The 19438-nt window shown below is 44.8% G+C and overlaps 1 protein-coding gene and 1 long non-coding RNA gene across 3 annotated transcripts in view; both read right to left on the bottom strand.

The window, feature by feature from the left end:
• The window catches only part of LOC118400844 (metabotropic glutamate receptor 3-like), a 45700-nt gene extending 34087 nt beyond the window's left edge, over positions 1 to 11613 (bottom strand). For both annotated transcript variants that reach the window (XR_008075446.1, XM_052474903.1), the window contains exons 1-4: positions 11194 to 11613; positions 10826 to 10969; positions 9576 to 9845; positions 8362 to 8998 (exon numbers count right to left, since the gene is read on the bottom strand). Coding sequence is in view for 1 of the 2 variants with exons in the window: in XM_052474903.1 (XP_052330863.1) it covers positions 8362 to 8998; positions 9576 to 9845; positions 10826 to 10969; positions 11194 to 11514 (1372 nt within the window). In the remaining variant the exon portion in view is untranslated. The remainder of the gene's footprint in view (positions 1 to 8361; positions 8999 to 9575; positions 9846 to 10825; positions 10970 to 11193) is intronic.
• A 14-nt stretch (positions 11614 to 11627) lies between these two features.
• On the bottom strand, positions 11628 to 19215 carry LOC127910606 (uncharacterized). Its single transcript, XR_008075445.1, has 3 exons — positions 19118 to 19215; positions 16263 to 16333; positions 11628 to 11904 (listed from the first exon to the last, which is right to left on the bottom strand). It is a non-coding gene; the product is annotated as an uncharacterized LOC127910606 (long non-coding RNA).
• Between the last annotated feature and the right edge of the window lie 223 nt (positions 19216 to 19438).

Genomic DNA, 19438 nt, shown 5'->3' with positions numbered 1-19438 from the left:
TGTGAAGCTGATGATCACAAGGTAGCCAAAGTACTGACTTGTGAAACTGATGATCACAAGGTAGCCAACAGTACTGACCTGTGAAATTGATGATCACAAGGTAGTCTACAGTACTGACGAGTTCAACTGATGTAGAGGAGGTAGTCTACAGTACTGACCAGTTCAACTGATGTAGAGGAGGTAGTCTACAGTACTGACCAGTGAAACTGATGTAGAGGAGGTAGTCTACAGTACTGACCTGTGAAACTGATGTAGAGGATGTAGTCTACAGTACTGACCTGTGAAACTGATGTAGAGGAGGTAGTCTACAGTACTGACCTGTGAAACTGATGTAGAGGAGGTAGTCTACAGTACTGACCTGTGAAGCTGATGATCACAAGGTAGTCTACAGTACTGACCTGTGAAATTGATGATCACAAGGTAGTCTACAGTACTGACCAGTGAAACTGATGTTGAGGAGGTAGTCTACAGTACTGACCTGTGAAACTGATGATCACAAGGTAGTCTACAGTACTGACTTGTGAAGCTGATGTTGAGGAGGTAGTCTACAGTACTGACCTGTGAAGCTGATGATCACAAGGTAGTCTACAGTACTGACAGGTGAAACTGATGTTGAGGAGGTAGTCTACAGTACTGACCTGTGAAACTGATGATCACAAGGTGGTCTACAGTACTGACTTGTGAAGCTGATGTTGAGAGGTAGTCTACAGTACTGACCTGTGAAGCTGATGATCACAAGGTAGCCAACAGTACTGACCTGTGAAATTGATGATCACAAGGTAGTCTACAGTACTGACCAGTGAAACTGATGTTGAGGAGGTAGTCTACAGTACTGACCTGTGAAACTGATGTAGAGGAGGTAGTCTACAGTACTGACCTGTGAAAATGATGATCACAAGGTAGCCAACAGTACTGACTTGTGAAGCTGATGTTGAGGAGGTAGTCTACAGTACTGACCTGTGAAGCTGATGATCACAAGGTAGCCAACAGTACTGACCTGTGAAATTGATGATCACAAGGTAGTCTACAGTACTGACCAGTTCAACTGATGTAGAGGAGGTAGTCTACAGTACTGACCAGTTCAACTGATGTAGAGGAGGTAGTCTACAGTACTGACCAGTGAAACTGATGTAGAGGAGGTAGTCTACAGTACTGACCTGTGAAACTGATGTAGAGGAGGTAGTCTACAGTACTGACCTGTGAAACTGATGATCACAAGGTAGTCTACAGTACTGACCTGTGAAGCTGATGTAGAGGAGGTAGTCTACAGTACTGACCAGTGAAACTGATGTTGAGGAGGTAGTCTACAGTACTGACCTGTGAAGATTATGATCACAAGGTAGTCTACAGTACTGACCTGTGAAGCTGATGTAGAGGAGGTAGCCTACAGTACTGACCTGTGAAGCTGATGATCACAAGGTAGTCTACAGTACTGACCTGTGAAGCTGATGTTCACATGGTAGTCAACAGTACTAACCAGTGAAACTGATGTTGAGGAGGTAGTCTACAGTACTGACCTGTGAAACTGATGTAGAGGAGGTAGTCTACAGTACTGACCTGTGAAACTGATGTAGAGGAGGTAGTCTACAGTACTGACCTGTGAAACTGATGTAGAGGAGGTAGTCTACAGTACTGACCTGTGAAACTGATGTTGAGGAGGTAGTCTACAGTACTGACCTGTGAAACTGATGTTGAGGAGGTAGTCTACAGTACTGACCTGTGAAGCTGATGATCACAAGGTAGTCTACAGTACTGACCTGTGAAAGCTGATGATCACAAGGTAGTCTACAGTACTGACCTGTGAAACTGATGTTGAGGAGGTAGTCTAAGGGTACTGTACCTGAAGCCTGTGCAAACTGATGATGATCACAAGGTAGTCTACAGTACTGACCAGTTCAACTGATGTAGAGGAGGTAGTCTACAGTACTGACCACTGATGTAGAGGAGGTAGTCTACAGTACTGACCAGTGAAACTGATGTAGAGGAGGTAGTCTACAGTACTGACCTGTGAAACTGATGTGAGGAGGTAGTCTACAGTACTGACCTGTGAAACTGATGATCACAAGGTAGTCTACAGTACTGACCAGTTCAACTGATGTAGAGGAGGTAGTCTACAGTACTGACCAGTGAAACTGATGTAGAGGAGGTAGTCTACAGTACTGACCTGTGAAACTGATGTAGAGGAGGTAGTCTACAGTACTGACCTGTGAAACTGATGTAGAGGAGGTAGTCTACAGTACTGACCTGTGAAACTGATGTAGAGGAGGTAGTCTACAGTACTGACCTGTGAAGCTGATGATCACAAGGTAGTCTACAGTACTGACCTGTGAAATTGATGATCACAAGGTAGTCTACAGTACTGACCAGTGAAACTGATGTTGAGGAGGTAGTCTACAGTACTGACCTGTGAAACTGATGATCACAAGGTAGTCTACAGTACTGACTTGTGAAGCTGATGTTGAGGAGGTAGTCTACAGTACTGACCTGTGAAGCTGATGATCACAAGGTAGTCTACAGTACTGACAGGTGAAACTGATGTTGAGGAGGTAGTCTACAGTACTGACCTGTGAAACTGATGATCACAAGGTGGTCTACAGTACTGACTTGTGAAGCTGATGTTGAGGAGGTAGTCTACAGTACTGACCTGTGAAGCTGATGATCACAAGGTAGCCAACAGTACTGACCTGTGAAATTGATGATCACAAGGTAGTCTACAGTACTGACCAGTGAAACTGATGTTGAGGAGGTAGTCTACAGTACTGACCTGTGAAACTGATGTAGAGGAGGTAGTCTACAGTACTGACCTGTGAAAATGATGATCACAAGGTAGCCAACAGTACTGACTTGTGAAGCTGATGTTGAGGAGGTAGTCTACAGTACTGACCTGTGAAGCTGATGATCACAAGGTAGCCAACAGTACTGACCTGTGAAATTGATGATCACAAGGTAGTCTACAGTACTGACCAGTTCAACTGATGTAGAGGAGGTAGTCTACAGTACTGACCAGTTCAACTGATGTAGAGGAGGTAGTCTACAGTACTGACCAGTGAAACTGATGTAGAGGAGGTAGTCTACAGTACTGACCTGTGAAACTGATGTAGAGGAGGTAGTCTACAGTACTGACCTGTGAAACTGATGATCACAAGGTAGTCTACAGTACTGACCTGTGAAGCTGATGTAGAGGAGGTAGTCTACAGTACTGACCTGTGAAACTGATGTAGAGGAGGTAGTCTACAGTACTGACCAGTGAAACTGATGTTGAGGAGGTAGTCTACAGTACTGACCTGTGAAGATTATGATCACAAGGTAGTCTACAGTACTGACCTGTGAAGCTGATGTAGAGGAGGTAATCTACAGTACTGACCTGTGAAGCTGATGATCACAAGGTAGTCTACAGTACTGACCTGTGAAGCTGATGTTCACATGGTAGTCAACAGTACTAACCAGTGAAACTGATGTTGAGGAGGTAGTCTACAGTACTGACCTGTGAAACTGATGTAGAGGAGGTAGTCTACAGTACTGACCTGTGAAACTGATGTAGAGGAGGTAGTCTACAGTACTGACCTGTGAAACTGATGTAGAGGAGGTAGTCTACAGTACTGACCTGTGAAACTGATGTAGAGGAGGTAGTCTACAGTACTGACCTGTGAAACTGATGTTCACATGGTAGTCTACAGTACTGACCTGTGAAACTGATGTAGAGGAGGTAGTCTACAGTACTGACCTGTGAAACTGATGTAGAGGAGGTAGTCTACAGTACTGACCTGTGAAACTGATGATCACAAGGTAGTCTACAGTACTGACTTGTGAAGCTGATGATCACAAGATAGTCTACAGTACTGACTTGTGAAGCTGATGTTGAGGAGGTAGTCTACAGTACTGACCTGTGAAGGTGATGATCACAAGGTAGTCTACAGTACTGACCTGTGAAATTGATGATCACAAGGTAGTCTACGGTACTGACCTGTGAAACTGATGTAGAGGAGGTAGTCTACAGTACTGACCTGTGAAACTGATGTAGAGGATGTAGTCTACAGTACTGACCGGTGAAACTGATGTAGAGGAGGTAGTCTACAGTACTGACCTGTGAAACTGATGTAGAGGAGGTAGTCTACAGTACTGACCTGTGAAGCTGATGATCACAAGGTAGTCTACAGTTCTGACCTGTGAAGCTGATGTTCACATGGTAGTCAACAGTACTGACCAGTGAAACTGATGTTGAGGAGGTAGTCTACAGTACTGACCTGTGAAGCTGATGATCACAAGGTAGTCTACAGTACTGATAGAAGCTGATGTTCACATGGTAGTCAACAGTACTGACCTGTGAAACTGATGTAGAGGAGGTAGTCTACAGTACTGACCTGTGAAACTGATGTAGAGGAGGTAGTCTACAGTACTGACCTGTGAAGCTGATGATCACAAGGTAGTCAACAGTACTGACTTGTGAAGCTGATGTTCACATGGTAGTCAACAGTACTGACCAGTGAAACTGATGTTGAGGAGGTAGACTACAGTACTGACCTGTGAAGCTGATGATCACAAGGTTGTCTACAGTACTGACCAGTGAAACTGATGTTGAGGAGGTAGTCTACAGTACTGACCTGTGAAACTGATGTAGAGGAGGTAGTCTACAGTACTGACCTGTGAAACTGATGTAGAGGAGGTAGTCTACAGTACTGACCTGTGAAGCTGATGATCACAAGGTAGTCTACAGTACTGACTTGTGAAGCTGATGTTCACATGGTAGTCAACAGTACTGACCATTGAACCTGATGTTGAGGAGGTAGTCTACAGTATTGACCTGTGAAGCTGATGATCACAAGGTAGTCTACAGTACTGACTTGTGAAGCTGATGTTCACATGGTAGTCAACAGTACTGACCATTGAACCTGATGTTGAGGAGGTAGTCTACAGTATTGACCTGTGAAGCTGATGTTCACATGGTAGTCAATAGTACTGACCTGTGAAACTGATGTAGAGGAGGTAGTCTACAGTACTGACCTGTGAAAGTGATGTAGAGGAGGTAGTCTACAGTACTGACCTGTGAAACTGATGTAGAGGAGGTAGTCTACAGTACTGACCTGTGAAACTGATGTAGAGGAGGTAGTCTACAGTACTGACCTGTGAAGCTGATGATCACAAGGTAGTCTACAGTACTAACCTGTGAAATTGATGATCACAAGGTAGTCTACAGTACTGACCAGTGAAACTGATGTTGAGGAGGTAGTCTACAGTACTGACCTGTGAAACTGATGATCACAAGGTAGTCTACAGTACTGACCAGTGAAACTGATGTTGAGGAGGTAGTCTACAGTACTGACCAGTGAAACTGATGTTGAGGAGGTAGTCTACAGTACTGACCTGTGAAACTGATGATCACAAGGTAGCCAACAGTACTGACCTGTGAAACTGCTGATCACAAGGTAGTCTACAGTACTGACCAGTGAAACTGATGTTCACATGGTAGTCAACAGTACTGACCAGTGAAACTGCTGATCACAAGGTAGTCTACAGTACTGACCAGTGAAACTGATGTTCACATGGTAGTCAACAGTACTGACCAGTGAAACTGATTATCACAAGGTAGTCTACAGTACTGACCAGTGAAACTGATGTTCACATGGTAGTCAATAGTACTGACCTGTGAAACTGATGTAGAGGAGGTAGTCTACAGTACTGACCTGTGAAACTGATGTAGAGGAGGTAGTCTACAGTACTGACCTGTGAAGCTGATGATCACAAGGTAGTCTACAGTACTGACCTGTGAAATTGATGATCACAAGGTAGTCTACAGTACTGACCAGTGAAACTGATGTTGAGGAGGTAGTCTACAGTACTGACCTGTGAAACTGATGATCACAAGGTAGTCTACAGTACTGACTTGTGAAACTGATGATCACAAGGTAGCCAACAGTACTGACCTGTGAAATTGATGATCACAAGGTAGTCTACAGTACTGACGAGTTCAACTGATGTAGAGGAGGTAGTCTACAGTACTGACCAGTTCAACTGATGTAGAGGAGGTAGTCTACAGTACTGACCAGTGAAACTGATGTAGAGGAGGTAGTCTACAGTACTGACCTGTGAAACTGATGTAGAGGATGTAGTCTACAGTACTGACCTGTGAAACTGATGTAGAGGAGGTAGTCTACAGTACTGATCTGTGAAACCAATGTAGAGGAGGTAGTCTACAGTACTGACCTGTGAAGCTGATGATCACAAGGTAGTCTACAGTACTGACCTGTGAAATTGATGATCACAAGGTAGTCTACAGTACTGACCAGTGAAACTGATGTTGAGGAGGTAGTCTACAGTACTGACCTGTGAAACTGATGATCACAAGGTAGTCTACAGTACTGACCTGTGAAGCTGATATTGAGTAGGTAGTCTACAGTACTGACCTGTGAAGCTGATGATCACAAGGTAGTCTACAGTACTGACAGGTGAAACTGATGTTGAGGAGGTAGTCTACAGTACTGACTTGTGAAGCTGATGATCACAAGGTGGTCTACAGTACTGACTTGTGAAGCTGATGTTGAGGAGGTAGTCTACAGTACTGACCTGTGAAGCTGATGATCACAAGGTAGCCAACAGTACTGACCTGTGAAATTGATGATCACAAGGTAGTCTACAGTACTGACCAGTGAAACTGATGTTGAGGAGGTAGTCTACAGTACTGACCTGTGAAACTGATGTAGAGGAGGTAGTCTACAGTACTGACCTGTGAAAATGATGATCACAAGGTAGCCAACAGTACTGACTTGTGAAGCTGATGTTGAGGAGGTAGTCTACAGTACTGACCTGTGAAGCTGATGATCACAAGGTAGCCAACAGTACTGACCTGTGAAATTGATGATCACAAGGTAGTCTACAGTACTGACCAGTTCAACTGATGTAGAGGAGGTAGTCTACAGTACTGACCAGTTCAACTGATGTAGAGGAGGTAGTCTACAGTACTGACCAGTGAAACTGATGTAGAGGAGGTAGTCTACAGTACTGACCTGTGAAACTGATGTAGAGGAGGTAGTCTACAGTACTGACCTGTGAAACTGATGATCACAAGGTAGTCTACAGTACTGACCTGTGAAGCTGATGTAGAGGAGGTAGTCTACAGTACTGACCAGTGAAACTGATGTTGAGGAGGTAGTCTACAGTACTGACCTGTGAAGATTATGATCACAAGGTAGTCTACAGTACTGACCTGTGAAGCTGATGTAGAGGAGGTAATCTACAGTACTGACCTGTGAAGCTGATGATCACAAGGTAGTCTACAGTACTGACCTGTGAAGCTGATGTTCACATGGTAGTCAACAGTACTAACCAGTGAAACTGATGTTGAGGAGGTAGTCTACAGTACTGACCTGTGAAACTGATGTAGAGGAGGTAGTCTACAGTACTGACCTGTGAAACTGATGTAGAGGAGGTAGTCTACAGTACTGACCTGTGAAACTGATGTAGAGGAGGTAGTCTACAGTACTGACCTGTGAAACTGATGTTGAGGAGGTAGTCTACAGTACTGACCTGTGAAACTGATGTTGAGGAGGTAGTCTACAGTACTGACCTGTGAAGCTGATGATCACAAGGTAGTCTACAGTACTGACCTGTGAAGCTGATGATCACAAGGTAGTCTACAGTACTGACCTGTGAAGCTGATGGTCACAAGGTAGTCTACAGTACTGACCTGTGAAGCTGATGTTGAGGAGGTAGTCTACAGTACTGATCTGTGAAAACAATGTAGAGGAGGTAGTCTACAGTACTGACCTGTGAAGCTGATGATCACAAGGTAGTCTACAGTACTGACCTGTGAAATTGATGATCACAAGGTAGTCTACAGTACTGACCAGTGAAACTGATGTTGAGGAGGTAGTCTACAGTACTGACCTGTGAAACTGATGTAGAGGAGGTAGTCTACAGTACTGACCTGTGAAGCTGATGATCACAAGGTAGTCTACAGTACTGACCTGTGAAATTGATGATCACAAGGTAGTCTACAGTACTGACCAGTGAAACTGATGTTGAGGAGGTAGTCTACAGTACTGACCTGTGAAACTGATGATCACAAGGTAGTCTACAGTACTGACCTGTGAAGCTGATATTGAGTAGGTAGCCTACAGTACTGATCTCTGAAGCTGATGTTGAGTAGGTAGCCTACAGTACTGACCTGTGAAGCTGATGTTGAGTAGGTAGCCTACAGTACTGACCTGTGAAGCTGATGTTGAGGAGGTAGCCTACAGTAATGACCTGTGAAGCTGATGTTGAGGAGGTAGCCTACAGTACTGACCTGTGAAGCTGATGTTGAGGAGGTAGCCTACACTACTGACCTGTGAAGCTGATGTTGAGGAGGTAGCCTACAGTACTGACCTGTGAAGCTGATGTTGAGAAGGTAGTCTCTGTAGAGCTTGCGTCCATCCAGAGCCTTCATGCTGTCACAGAGCTTGCTGGTGTTGGAACACAGTGTTCTCTGCATCTTATCGAGGGCGTGGGCCACAGCGTATACTGCATTCACCACAAACATGATCTTGGACTCCGGCTCAAAGTTACTATCATCCACCAACACACCCTTCTCACAGGGAGGGAGAGAGAGAGACACAGATCCTCCTGACCCTACTGCTCCTGCCCCAGCTCCTACTCCTCCACTCCCTCCTCCAAGCGAGCACTGGAACTTCTGCTCCCAGAATTCTCGGTACCAGGGGTTGCGGTGGTTGTTGATTGGATCCAGAGACAGGAAGTAGCGGTTGAACGCCGGCACAGGATTGGCTGCCAGCTCCAGGGTGATGGCCCCGTTGGCTGTGGCCTCATTGCCCTTGACAATGCTCTCCTGTGCCCCCCAGCCGTCACTGGCCACCCAGATGAAGGTGGTGTTGAGTCGTGCGGCGGCAGAGAGGAGTTCCCGAGCGTCATCGCTGCGCAGGAAGAGGACAGCCACGCGGGCGTTGGGCTTCTGGAGGAGCTGCCTGATCACTGCCTCATAGGACTTCTTAGCGTTAGAGCGGCCCACCTGGACATGAGAAGGAACATCCTTCAGTTATTTACACTGGACACAGAGGGAGTAAACACACATCTGAAAGAGGTCTACTACAGATGTAGGATCTTTATTTGATCACCCTGTTGCAGGAGAACTATCCTCCACTGCAGGAAACGTTAAATCTGTATTGCAGTTTGTAATTTCCACTTTGAAATGTAAGACTTGAATTTCCCTTACGAAAAATGTATCAACCCCTACAAAATTGTCCATTAATTATAATAATTTACATTTCCTGTTGCTGCAGGATTATTTTCCTGCTGTAGCAAACTGGCTCAAAATAAGACCTGCATCTGTACATAGAACAGCAGGCTAAAATACATAATAGCACGCTGTAGGGTTAACCCTAAACCCATCTCCTTCTCCCGTTGTTTCTGTCTGATCAACCTCTCATCTCTTCTATGCTTGCTCTTCTATATTCTAACATAGGTCTGCGCCAATCTCCTTCAATGTCAATCTCCCTATATAATCCCCTGATAACCTTATCTCCTTCACTGTCAATCTCCCTATATTATATCCCGATAACCTTATTTCCACTTCTATCTCTCCCTACCTTCTCAGAGGTAGCGATGCAGATGTTCCTCATACGGGCTTCCTGTTCAAAGGCCTCAATGCCCGTCTCTCCGTAGTCTCCCTCTGATGCCACCGTGGACACGTAGGTCCAGTTGAACAGCCGCAGGATCTCTGCCATGGCCTTGGCCTGGTAGAAGTCAGGGGGCACCGTGCGGGCAAAGTAGTCATAGCGTGTCTTGTCACTGAGCTTGGCGCTAGTGGAGGCATAGCTGATCTGAGGGATCTGAAAGAGGCGCAGCAGGTTGGCCACCTGGGAGTTGGAGGCAAACAGACATGAGAAACAGACACACACAGATGCAAATCCACACACACAGTTTTGCAAGTTTATACACAGTCAATAAACTGCGGACTCATCCATTAGTGATGGACATAAGGGGTCTAGGCTCTATATGATATTCACTTTTTCTCTGGTAACGTTCTCCTGATTAAGATTTTACACACACACACACACACACACACACACACACACACACACACACACACACACACACACACACACACACACACACACACACACACACACACACACACACACACACACACACACACACACACACACACTGACTGCCCTGTGGGCACACAGGCCAAACAACAACAAAGACTGTCAACACAGAGAAAACAAAGAGTAATTGTATGTGGTGAAAAACAAGTGATGAGGGATAACAATGCCTATCAGAGAGAGGAGGAGAGTGGACTGAGGTCAGAATACACTGGGCTCTCCCCTCAGAGTGAGGGAGTGACAGCTTTTAATACAAACAGAGAGGTGGAGAGGAAGAGAAAGAGAGAGAGATTGACTAAAAAAAGAGAGACTGAGAAAAACAGAGACAGAGTTGTAGAGATGAGGGAGTTGGGTCTGATAGAGTAGAGGAGCACTGTGGAGAGCAGAGGGAAGGGGAGGAGAGGGGAGAGGAGAGGGGGTAGAGGAAAGGAGAGGGAGGAGAGGAGAGGGGGGTAGAGGAGAGGAGAGTGGGGGAAGGGAGGAGAGTGGGGGGAGGGTAGAAGAGGGGGGGAGGGGGAGGATGCTTTGTGCAGTCACAGAGGAAGAGGAGGAGATGTTATGCTAAATTATGCAAATCACCTTAGTCTGTCACAATACCATACCACTGGAGCTGCGTGAATGTATTTGTGCGTGTGTGTGTGTGTGTGGGTGTGTGGGTGTGCGTGGGTGTGTGTGTGTGTGTGTGTGTGTGTGTGTGTGTGTGTGGGGGGTTGTTTCTGTGTGTGTGTTACCTGTATAGACACACTGCTATAGGATCCTCCTATAACTCCAGCAATGGCCAGGGGAATGTCTTCCTGTAGAGCGTAGGATCCATCAGGACAGATAAACTCTGTATCGTCCACCTTGGTCAGAGATGCACGCACAAACTCCAGCGCCTGGGAAGCACACACACACATACTCAATAAACACTTATTTAAAGACTGTAAATGGAATATTGACAGTGTTTTCTATGAGCTACAATTAGGCTTACCTTGAAATTTATTTAAAGGGCAAGCTTATTATGCCATTTGTATAATTTCTCTACAGCAAAAGCTTAAAAAGCAGGAAGAAATCAAATGTGTGTGTGCTTATGTGTGTATGTGTGTGAGTGCTCACCAACCTGTTCCAGTGCGTATGTATCTCTAGAACAGGTGTCCAGTATGTGAACTCCCAGACTGACTCCAGGCAGTAGAGTAGGATCAGAGTTGATCCTGTCTATAGCAAACAGCATGGCCTCCAACCTCTGGATCCCTCTGTCCTCGTTCACCCTCCCACACTCCTCTATCCCTCCCCCCTTCTCATGGACTGGGAACAGCCCCCCCAAGACCAGGTCTCCCTCGATCCGGATCTCTCGACGGGGGTGAGGGGGGTCCACCCCCAGAGACACTAGCACACACCAACACAACACAGCTAGGAGGACTGTAGAGATGCGGGATAACATAGTGGAGTGGAGTGGAGTGGAGAGGAGAGGAGTGGAGTGGAGAGGAGAGGAGAGGAGAGGAGAGGAGAGGAGTGGAGAGGAGAGGAGAGGAGAGGAGAGGAGAGGGTGGAGAGGAGAGGAGAGGAGAGGAGAGGAGAGGAGAGGAGAGGAGAGGAGAGGAGAGGAGAGGAGAGGAGAGGAGAGGAGAGGAGTAAGGTTAAGGGTTTGGAGTGAGGGGTTAGAGGTCAAGAGTATGGGTCAGGGGTGAGGGTTCAAAGGTAAAGGGGTGAAGAGTCAAGGTGAAGTAGTGCGGTCACAGTAGCTGCTGGTCTGTTTGTGGTCCATCGAATGGTCAAGGAGAGTTCAACTGGACCACACATGAAGGAGCACACGGTCTAGACATCAGACCTTCTAGAGGAGAGGAGAGAGAAAGAGGGGGGGGGTGCAGAACAACAAGAGATAAGGCTAAACAACTCATCTCAAAGCAGCTCTATGTATCTACTGTACAAGTGACAAACTCCATGTTTTGTGCTGACATCAAATATGTTAGAGTTATGTTCGAGTTTTCTGAGAGTTATGGGAGACTTTTGGGGTATTGTTAACAAGAGCTGACAGTAATGTCTACTTCACAGCCAGTCAGACCATGACTAAAAGGATAGGAGACGGTTTGGAGAATGCCTCTCTCTCTTGCTCTCTCGCTCTCTCATCCTCTTTCTGTCTCCCCCCTCTCTCAGCTTCTTTCCCAAATCTCTCTCTACTGCAGCAAACTCTATTACTCTTCTCCCTGCGCAATGCTGTGTGTGCCTGCGTGTGCGGCATGTGTGTAGGTGTATGTGTGTAGGTGTATGTGTTTAGGTGTATGTGTGTAGGTGTAGGTGTATAGGTGCATGTGTTCAGGTGTATGTGTGTATGTGTATACAGTATGTGTAGGTGTATTTGTGTAGGTGTATGTGCATAGGTGTTTGTGCCTGTGGCTGTTTTAGGATAAGTCTGTTCAGATAGCTGATATAGAAGCCCAGGGTTCAGATGCCACTGCTCTGGAACTCTTCCTGAATCTGAACTCTGTTTCAATGATTCCTCACTCGCCCATGCCTTACACTCTGACTGTTTGTGTGAGCTCCCACATACCTGCCAACACTGACGCAGACACAGCACATTTTCTTGTGAGACTGTGTTTGTGTGTGTGTGTGTGTGTGTGTGTGTGTGTGTGTGTGTGTGTGTGTGTGTGTGTGTGTGTGTGTGTGTGTGTGTGTGTGTGTGTGTGTGTGTGTGTGTGTGTGTGTGTGTGTGTGTGTGTGTGTGTGTGTGTGTGTGTGTGTGTGTGTGTGTGTGTGTGTGTATGTGTGTCTGTGTGAGTACCCAAACTGATGCTAAGTCCTCAAGTAAAGCTCCCTTTCTGTTTCCCTAAGCCCAGAACATGCCTATCTACCCAGCAGAACTAAAACCACTGTCTCTTCACAACCAACAATCTAATTCTATTCCACTGAACCCCCTGAAATAATGCCTTACAACACATACGTTCCAACAACACAACAGAGAGAGAGAGAGAGGGATAGAGATAGGGAGAGAGGTTCACTATGTATGATCTGAGTGCTTTCTTCTGTCCTATCAGTGTGTGTGTGTGTGTGTGTGTGTGTGTGTGTGTGTGTGTGTGTGTGTGTGTGTGTGTGTGTGTGTGTGTGTGTGTGTGTGTGTGTGTGTGTGTGTGTGTGTGTGTGTGTGTGTGTGTGTGTGTGTGTGTGTGTGTATTGTCATGACATTGGCCTGAGAGGGAGGTTTATGACCACCATAAATACCTTTCCCCCCTTTTCTCTCTCTACTCTATCTACTCGATGAGACTATTGAAAATCCCTTTGTTAACATTGGGAGAGTGGCTGGTGACATCAAATGATGGGAAATGGAACCATATGTCGGTAATCCAACCAGTTGAAAATATGCTTTGGGACTTAATCAGTTCAGTTCAGTTGACGTCTGAGACATGATTACTGATCATAGGACGACATAAACTGCATCTTGAAAGGTTTACACATTATAGTTATCAGATTCACATAGAAGTGTAGTGCAATTTAAATGTTTAAATATGAAACTCTTTGTGAAATATTAAATGTAATTTAGCTTCTTAATGAGAGGACGGTTTGTCATAGAGTAAAGTCTGCCAACTCAGGGGCCCCGCCCATGTGAACAGACAGTGGTTGTAAACTCTGCCAACACAGTGGCCCCGCCCATGTGAACAGACAGTGGTTGTAAACTATGAGACACAGCCCTCTCTCCCAATCCTATATAAGCCCCTTGACGAAAATGTAACTTCCTGTTCCAAGGACGTGTGGACTGGCAGTCCCCACGTTGAAAGGACAAAGACCACCTACAGAACTAAGCCAATCTCAGCAAGAACCTGACGAAATTAGCATTGAATTTCAATGTGAAGGTGACGACCTACACGCCAGAAGGATGAATTTCAACTTCACCAGCCAGAATATAGCATGAGCTTAAAGCATGGCAAGTTGGTATGAACTTTGAACTCTTATTCACTAAAGAAGTGATACCTCCTAGCCGTTGCGTTAGCGTAGCAACTGTAAACGTGGGCTAGGAAAGGATGGAGGACGTATCCAGTCTGACACACACAACGATACTACAACGTATCAAGTTTACCACCCTTTACCACCCACCCATTCTTCAGAGGACCAGAGATCCATGCTGGACCACCCGGTCTCCCATCTACGAACAATCTACCGAAGTGCAGTTCAGAGTAAATATGTATTGCATTCTCCTTTTTCAAATGGGCAGTAATTTAGAATGCGTATTTACGATAGCATAGCTGCCTACGGCCCGATAGAGACATAGTTTCTCCCTTTGTTCCTCAGTCTTCCCGCTCTTTCATTCAAACCCAACCCCCTTTCCTTTGTGTAACCAGGCGTCATGTCGGCTCTGTCCACCAGGGAAGTTTTCTTTATGACATCATTTGTAAACAATGTATGATCCATTCTGTGTAGATGTAATTCTGTGTGATTATTTAGGTATTTAGTAAATAAATAATGAAACCAAATTTTGTATTGCTGATTCCATGGTTTGTCAAGTATTTACAACGTTCAGATGAGACTAAACAAGGTGATGAATAAATATTGACTGCTATTGATGTAAAAGACTACTAGGTCTTTAAGAGTTTATTCGGAAGATAACAGCTCTATAAACATTATTTTGTGGTGCGGCCGACTTTCTAGTTAATTATTTACCTGATTAGCTTAATCAGGTAGTATTAATTACAGAGAAATTATTTTATAGAATAGCATGTCATATCACTTAATCCGGTATAGCCAAAGACACAACAGTATGTATGTGTGTCAGCATGTAGGCGGATGAAAGATTCTCTGAGATGCAGTCAGCTCTGAGCTCAGACACTCCAATAGGCTGTTCCTGTGTATACACTCTAGTCTGTTACTAACTCTGCTATGTTTAACACAATGTACTCCTTCTACTGTAGGTAGTCCCAAACAGTAGGTTCATTACTGTAGGTTGTCTCATCAATGGGGTTATTCTGCAGCTAATTAGGAGTTTATCCCCCACTAGGTTCTGTACTTATGAAAGATAAATAATAATATAATAATATATGCCATTTAGCTGACGCTTTTATCCAAAGCGACTTACAGTCATGTGTGCATACATTCTACGTATGGGTGGTCCCGGGAATTGAACCCACTACCCTGGCGTTACAAGCGCCATGCTCTACCAACTGAGCCACAGAAGGACCATTCAAGCAATCTTTTCCAAGATGACATCATGCGACAAGGAAAAGTGTGTGTGTGTTCGTGTGTGTGATTCAAGAGCAGTGAAAATTAACAGGATTATTCTTGCAGGGGCGAAAATGTGCCCTGAGTTAACTTTACGATCAGTCTCCCACCCAACCCCCCTATAGACTGTTACCTCTTATAAACTTCTCACTCTACAGAAGAGAAATCTTATCTAAATAACATGAACATACTGTCCTGAGAGAGAACTCACCACCCCTTCTCTTCTTTCTCTCTCTCTCTCTCTCTCTCTCTCTCTCTCTCTCTCTCTCTCTCTCTCTCTCTCTCTCAATTTTCCCCCTCCCTCTCCTCCTCTTTCCCCCTCTCTCTCCTTTTCTCCCCCTCTCTCTCTCTTTATCTCTCTCTTTATGTCACAGCCCTGCACCACAACTTGGTTGACCAGCATTTTGATGAGCACCATGTTTTATTTTGTCTCCTCTATCACTCCTCTCCTACCTCTCCTACCTCCTCTTTTCCTTTCCTACTCTGCTGCCTCTTTCCTTTCTTCTCTCTCTTCTATCTCTTATTTTCCATCTGCTGTCCAGTGTGACTCTCAGTCTCTGGAGAGAAAGACCACATAGAGAACAGATATAGCCCATTGTGGTCTTTTTCGTGTACGTATGTGTTTTCGGTGCAGATTGCTTTGGAGACTAGCAGCCGTTCACCCAGGGCCTTTCTTTAACAGCATGCTGTCATCTAATTGGCAGCTCATAAAATTCATGTTCAACTGATGAGTCAAATAATAATATCTTAAAACATTCCTATACTACACGCACATACAAAAATACACACATCACACGCATACACACATTACGCACATACACACATCACACACACCGCATTCTTACACTAGCCAGCTCTTGGTTGGCTTATGATGACATGTATCTGATAAATAATGTCGTGCTGTAATGTGTTCCATTGAGAATGTAGGTTATGGTGTCTGAAAACCACACCATAACATTCCCCCTAAATCGTGCAGTGTCTTACCTGACAAGAACCAGACAAGACAAAGAGCTTCTGGGTCATGGTACATACAGTAGCTACATCACCAGAGAAACCTAGAGAGAGGTAGAGATAGAGAATGGGTCAGCAAACAAACAACGTTTAGGGACACGCACATGCCGACGCCCATGCCGACGCCCATGCCCACACCATCCAGTTAGTCTTGGTTACATGGTTCACAAATTGGACATGGAGAAAAAGAGGGAAGAGACAAAAGGAAAATTAATGAACGGTAAAGATGGAGAGTAGCAGATCTCTACCCTGATGTAGCCTGTTAGCGTGTGACCGAGAGACTAATCATGACCTGAACTTACAGCCTAAAGGTCACCTGCTACATTATCTTTCACTCTCCTCCCCTTTCTCTTTCTCCTCCTGCTCACCCTCTCTCTCCTATCTATCCCCTCTAACCTTTTCTCCTTAAGCTGTGACTATGTTACACACACAAGACAATAGATATTCCATTCTTGTCAAATGTGTGCTCTGCTCACACCTACAGTACTTGCAATGCGTAAAACACTTAAGCTCAGCACAGCGCAGGGGACACCAAGAGACACGAGCGCAACAAAAAAAATAATTTTAGTTTACAATCAGCTTCACACTGCACTTGCACAGAACCGAACAAAATGTGGAACCAGTTTTTCTCTCTCATCCCTCTCCAACAGGCAGGGTTGTTGATAATGACACGCACCCTGCAGAGAGAGGACATGCAGGATCGATGGACCACAGTAATCACCCCTCTACACTGTGTGTGTGTTTATCTGTATCTCTTGTCTGTCCAAAAGCTCCACCATTGGTGTGAGAGAGCTAGAGACCTCTCATTACAGGGTCACACACGAGCAGAGCCCTTTTCTGTTCCCCTTACTTCCTGTGTGGATCTCTCTATACTTGACTCTGTCTCTCTCTTTCTCCCTCCATCTCTCTATGAAGCATATACATAAACGGTGCACACCATGCAGGATTTCCCACAGAACCATTAAGATGCCGTGCCTGCTTGTGTGCGCGTGTGTATGTGTGCGTGGGTAAGCATGTGTGTAAGTTTGGTTTTCCAGAAACACTCCTCACACTCCTACCTATGTGTTGGGTAAGATGGACAGTTCATGTGTTATTTACATGTGTTTTAGGGTAGGAAGAATTGTTGTTCCGTAAATAGAGAGGTACAACTAAACACACACCAGCACCCTACACACAGGCCTAAGATGATTCAACAAAACCCTGGTCTAAAGACTACTAAAAGTCCTAGGAGTATATTATGTATATACTCCTACTATATATACAGCGTCATTAAAATAACATCAAATGTATCAGAAATACAGTGTAGACACTGTTAATGTTGTAAATGACTATTGTAGCTGGAAACGGCAGATTTTTTTCTGGAATATCTACAGTGGCCTACAGAGGCCCATTATCAGCAACCATCACTCCTGTTCCAATGGCAAATTGTGTAGGCTAATCCAAGTTTATCATTTTAAAAGGCATTTTATCATTTTAGAAAACCCTTTTGCAATTATGTTAGCACAGCTGAAAACTGTTGTCCTAATTAAAGAAGCAATACAACTGGCCTTCTTTAGACTAGTTGAGTATCTGGAGCATCAACATTTGTAGGTTCAATTACAGGCTCAAAATGGCCAGAAACAAAGTATTTTCTTCTGAAACTCGTCAGTCTATTCTTGTTCTGAGAAATGATTGCCAAGAAACTAAAGATCTGGTACAACTCTGTATACTACTCCCTTAACAGAACAGTGCAAACTGCTTTTCTTTCAAAAAGGACATTTCTAAGTGACTCCAAACTATTGAGTTACACCCCCTCTTTGCACTCAAAAGAGCTTAAATTTGTCGTGGCATGGACTCTACAAGATGTCAAAGGCGTTCCACAGAGATGTGGGCCCATGTTGACTCCAATGTTTCCCACGGTTGTGTCAAGTTGGCTGGATGTTCTTTGGGTGGTGGACCATTCTTGATACACACAGGAAACTGTTGAGCGTAAAACAACCAGCAGCTTTGCAGTTCTTGACACACTCAAATGGTCGCACCTGGCACCTACTGCCAGACCCTGTTCAAAGGCACTTACATATTTTGTCTTGCGCATTCACTCTCTGATGGCACACATACACAATCTATGCCTCAATTGACTCAATGATTAAAAATCCATCTTTAACCTGTCTCCTTCCCATAAACTACAATAAGGGATCATACCTTTCACCTGGATTCACCTGGTTAGTCTAGCTCATTGAAAAAGCAGGTGTTACTAATTTGTTGTACATTCCAGACCATCCTGTCCTGTTCTGTCCCTAACAGCTCTATTCAGCATCGAGATAAGTGCACTGATCTCAGTCATTCAGGTAAATCATTCCTTGATGTCAATGGGAGACTTGGGAGGAGGAATGGGAGGAAATGTGGGTTAAGTGCATGGATCTCAAGTCAGAATACAGTCCTAACCATGTTGCGATTGCAAAAATCTGCCAGAAATGTAGTAGTGTATCAAATAAAACGTTATTGGTCACATACACGTGTTTAGCAGATGTTATTGCATGTGTAGCTCCAACAGTGCAGTACTATCTAACAAATAATAGCTAACAATTTCACAACATATACCCAATACACAAAAATGTAAGTAAATGAATGGAATTAAGAATATATACATTTATGGACTAGCAATGTCAGAGCGGAATGGAGTTAAAGTTACTAGCCTTCCATTTATTAAAGTGGCCAGTGATTTCAAGTCCATGTATATAGGCAGCAGCCTCTAATGTGCTAGTGATGGCTATTTAACAGTCTGATGGCCTTGATATAGAATCTGTTTTTCAGTCTCTCTGTCCCAGCTTTGATGCACAAGTACTGACCATGCCTTCTGGATGATAGCGGGGTGAACAGGGAGTGGATCGGGTGGTTGTTGTCCTTGATGATCTGTTTGGCCTTCCTGTGACATCGGCTGCTCTAGGCGTCCTGTAGGGCAGGTAATTTGGTGATGAATTGTGCAGACCGCACCACACTCTGGAGAGCCCTGCAGTTGCACTCAGTGCAATTGCCGTACCAGCCCGACAGGATGCTCTCAATTGAGCATCTGTAAAAGTTTGTGAGGATATTAGGTGCCAAGCAACATTTCTTCAGCCTCCTGAGGTTGAAGAGGCGCTGCTGCACCATCTTCACCACACTATCTGTGT

This window comes from Oncorhynchus keta, chromosome 22 (genome assembly GCF_023373465.1).
Source record: "Oncorhynchus keta strain PuntledgeMale-10-30-2019 chromosome 22, Oket_V2, whole genome shotgun sequence".
NCBI classification, from domain to species: domain Eukaryota; kingdom Metazoa; phylum Chordata; class Actinopteri; order Salmoniformes; family Salmonidae; genus Oncorhynchus; species Oncorhynchus keta.
The sequence above is the reverse complement of the archived record's forward strand: the minus strand, read 5'-3'. Positions and strand labels throughout refer to the sequence as shown.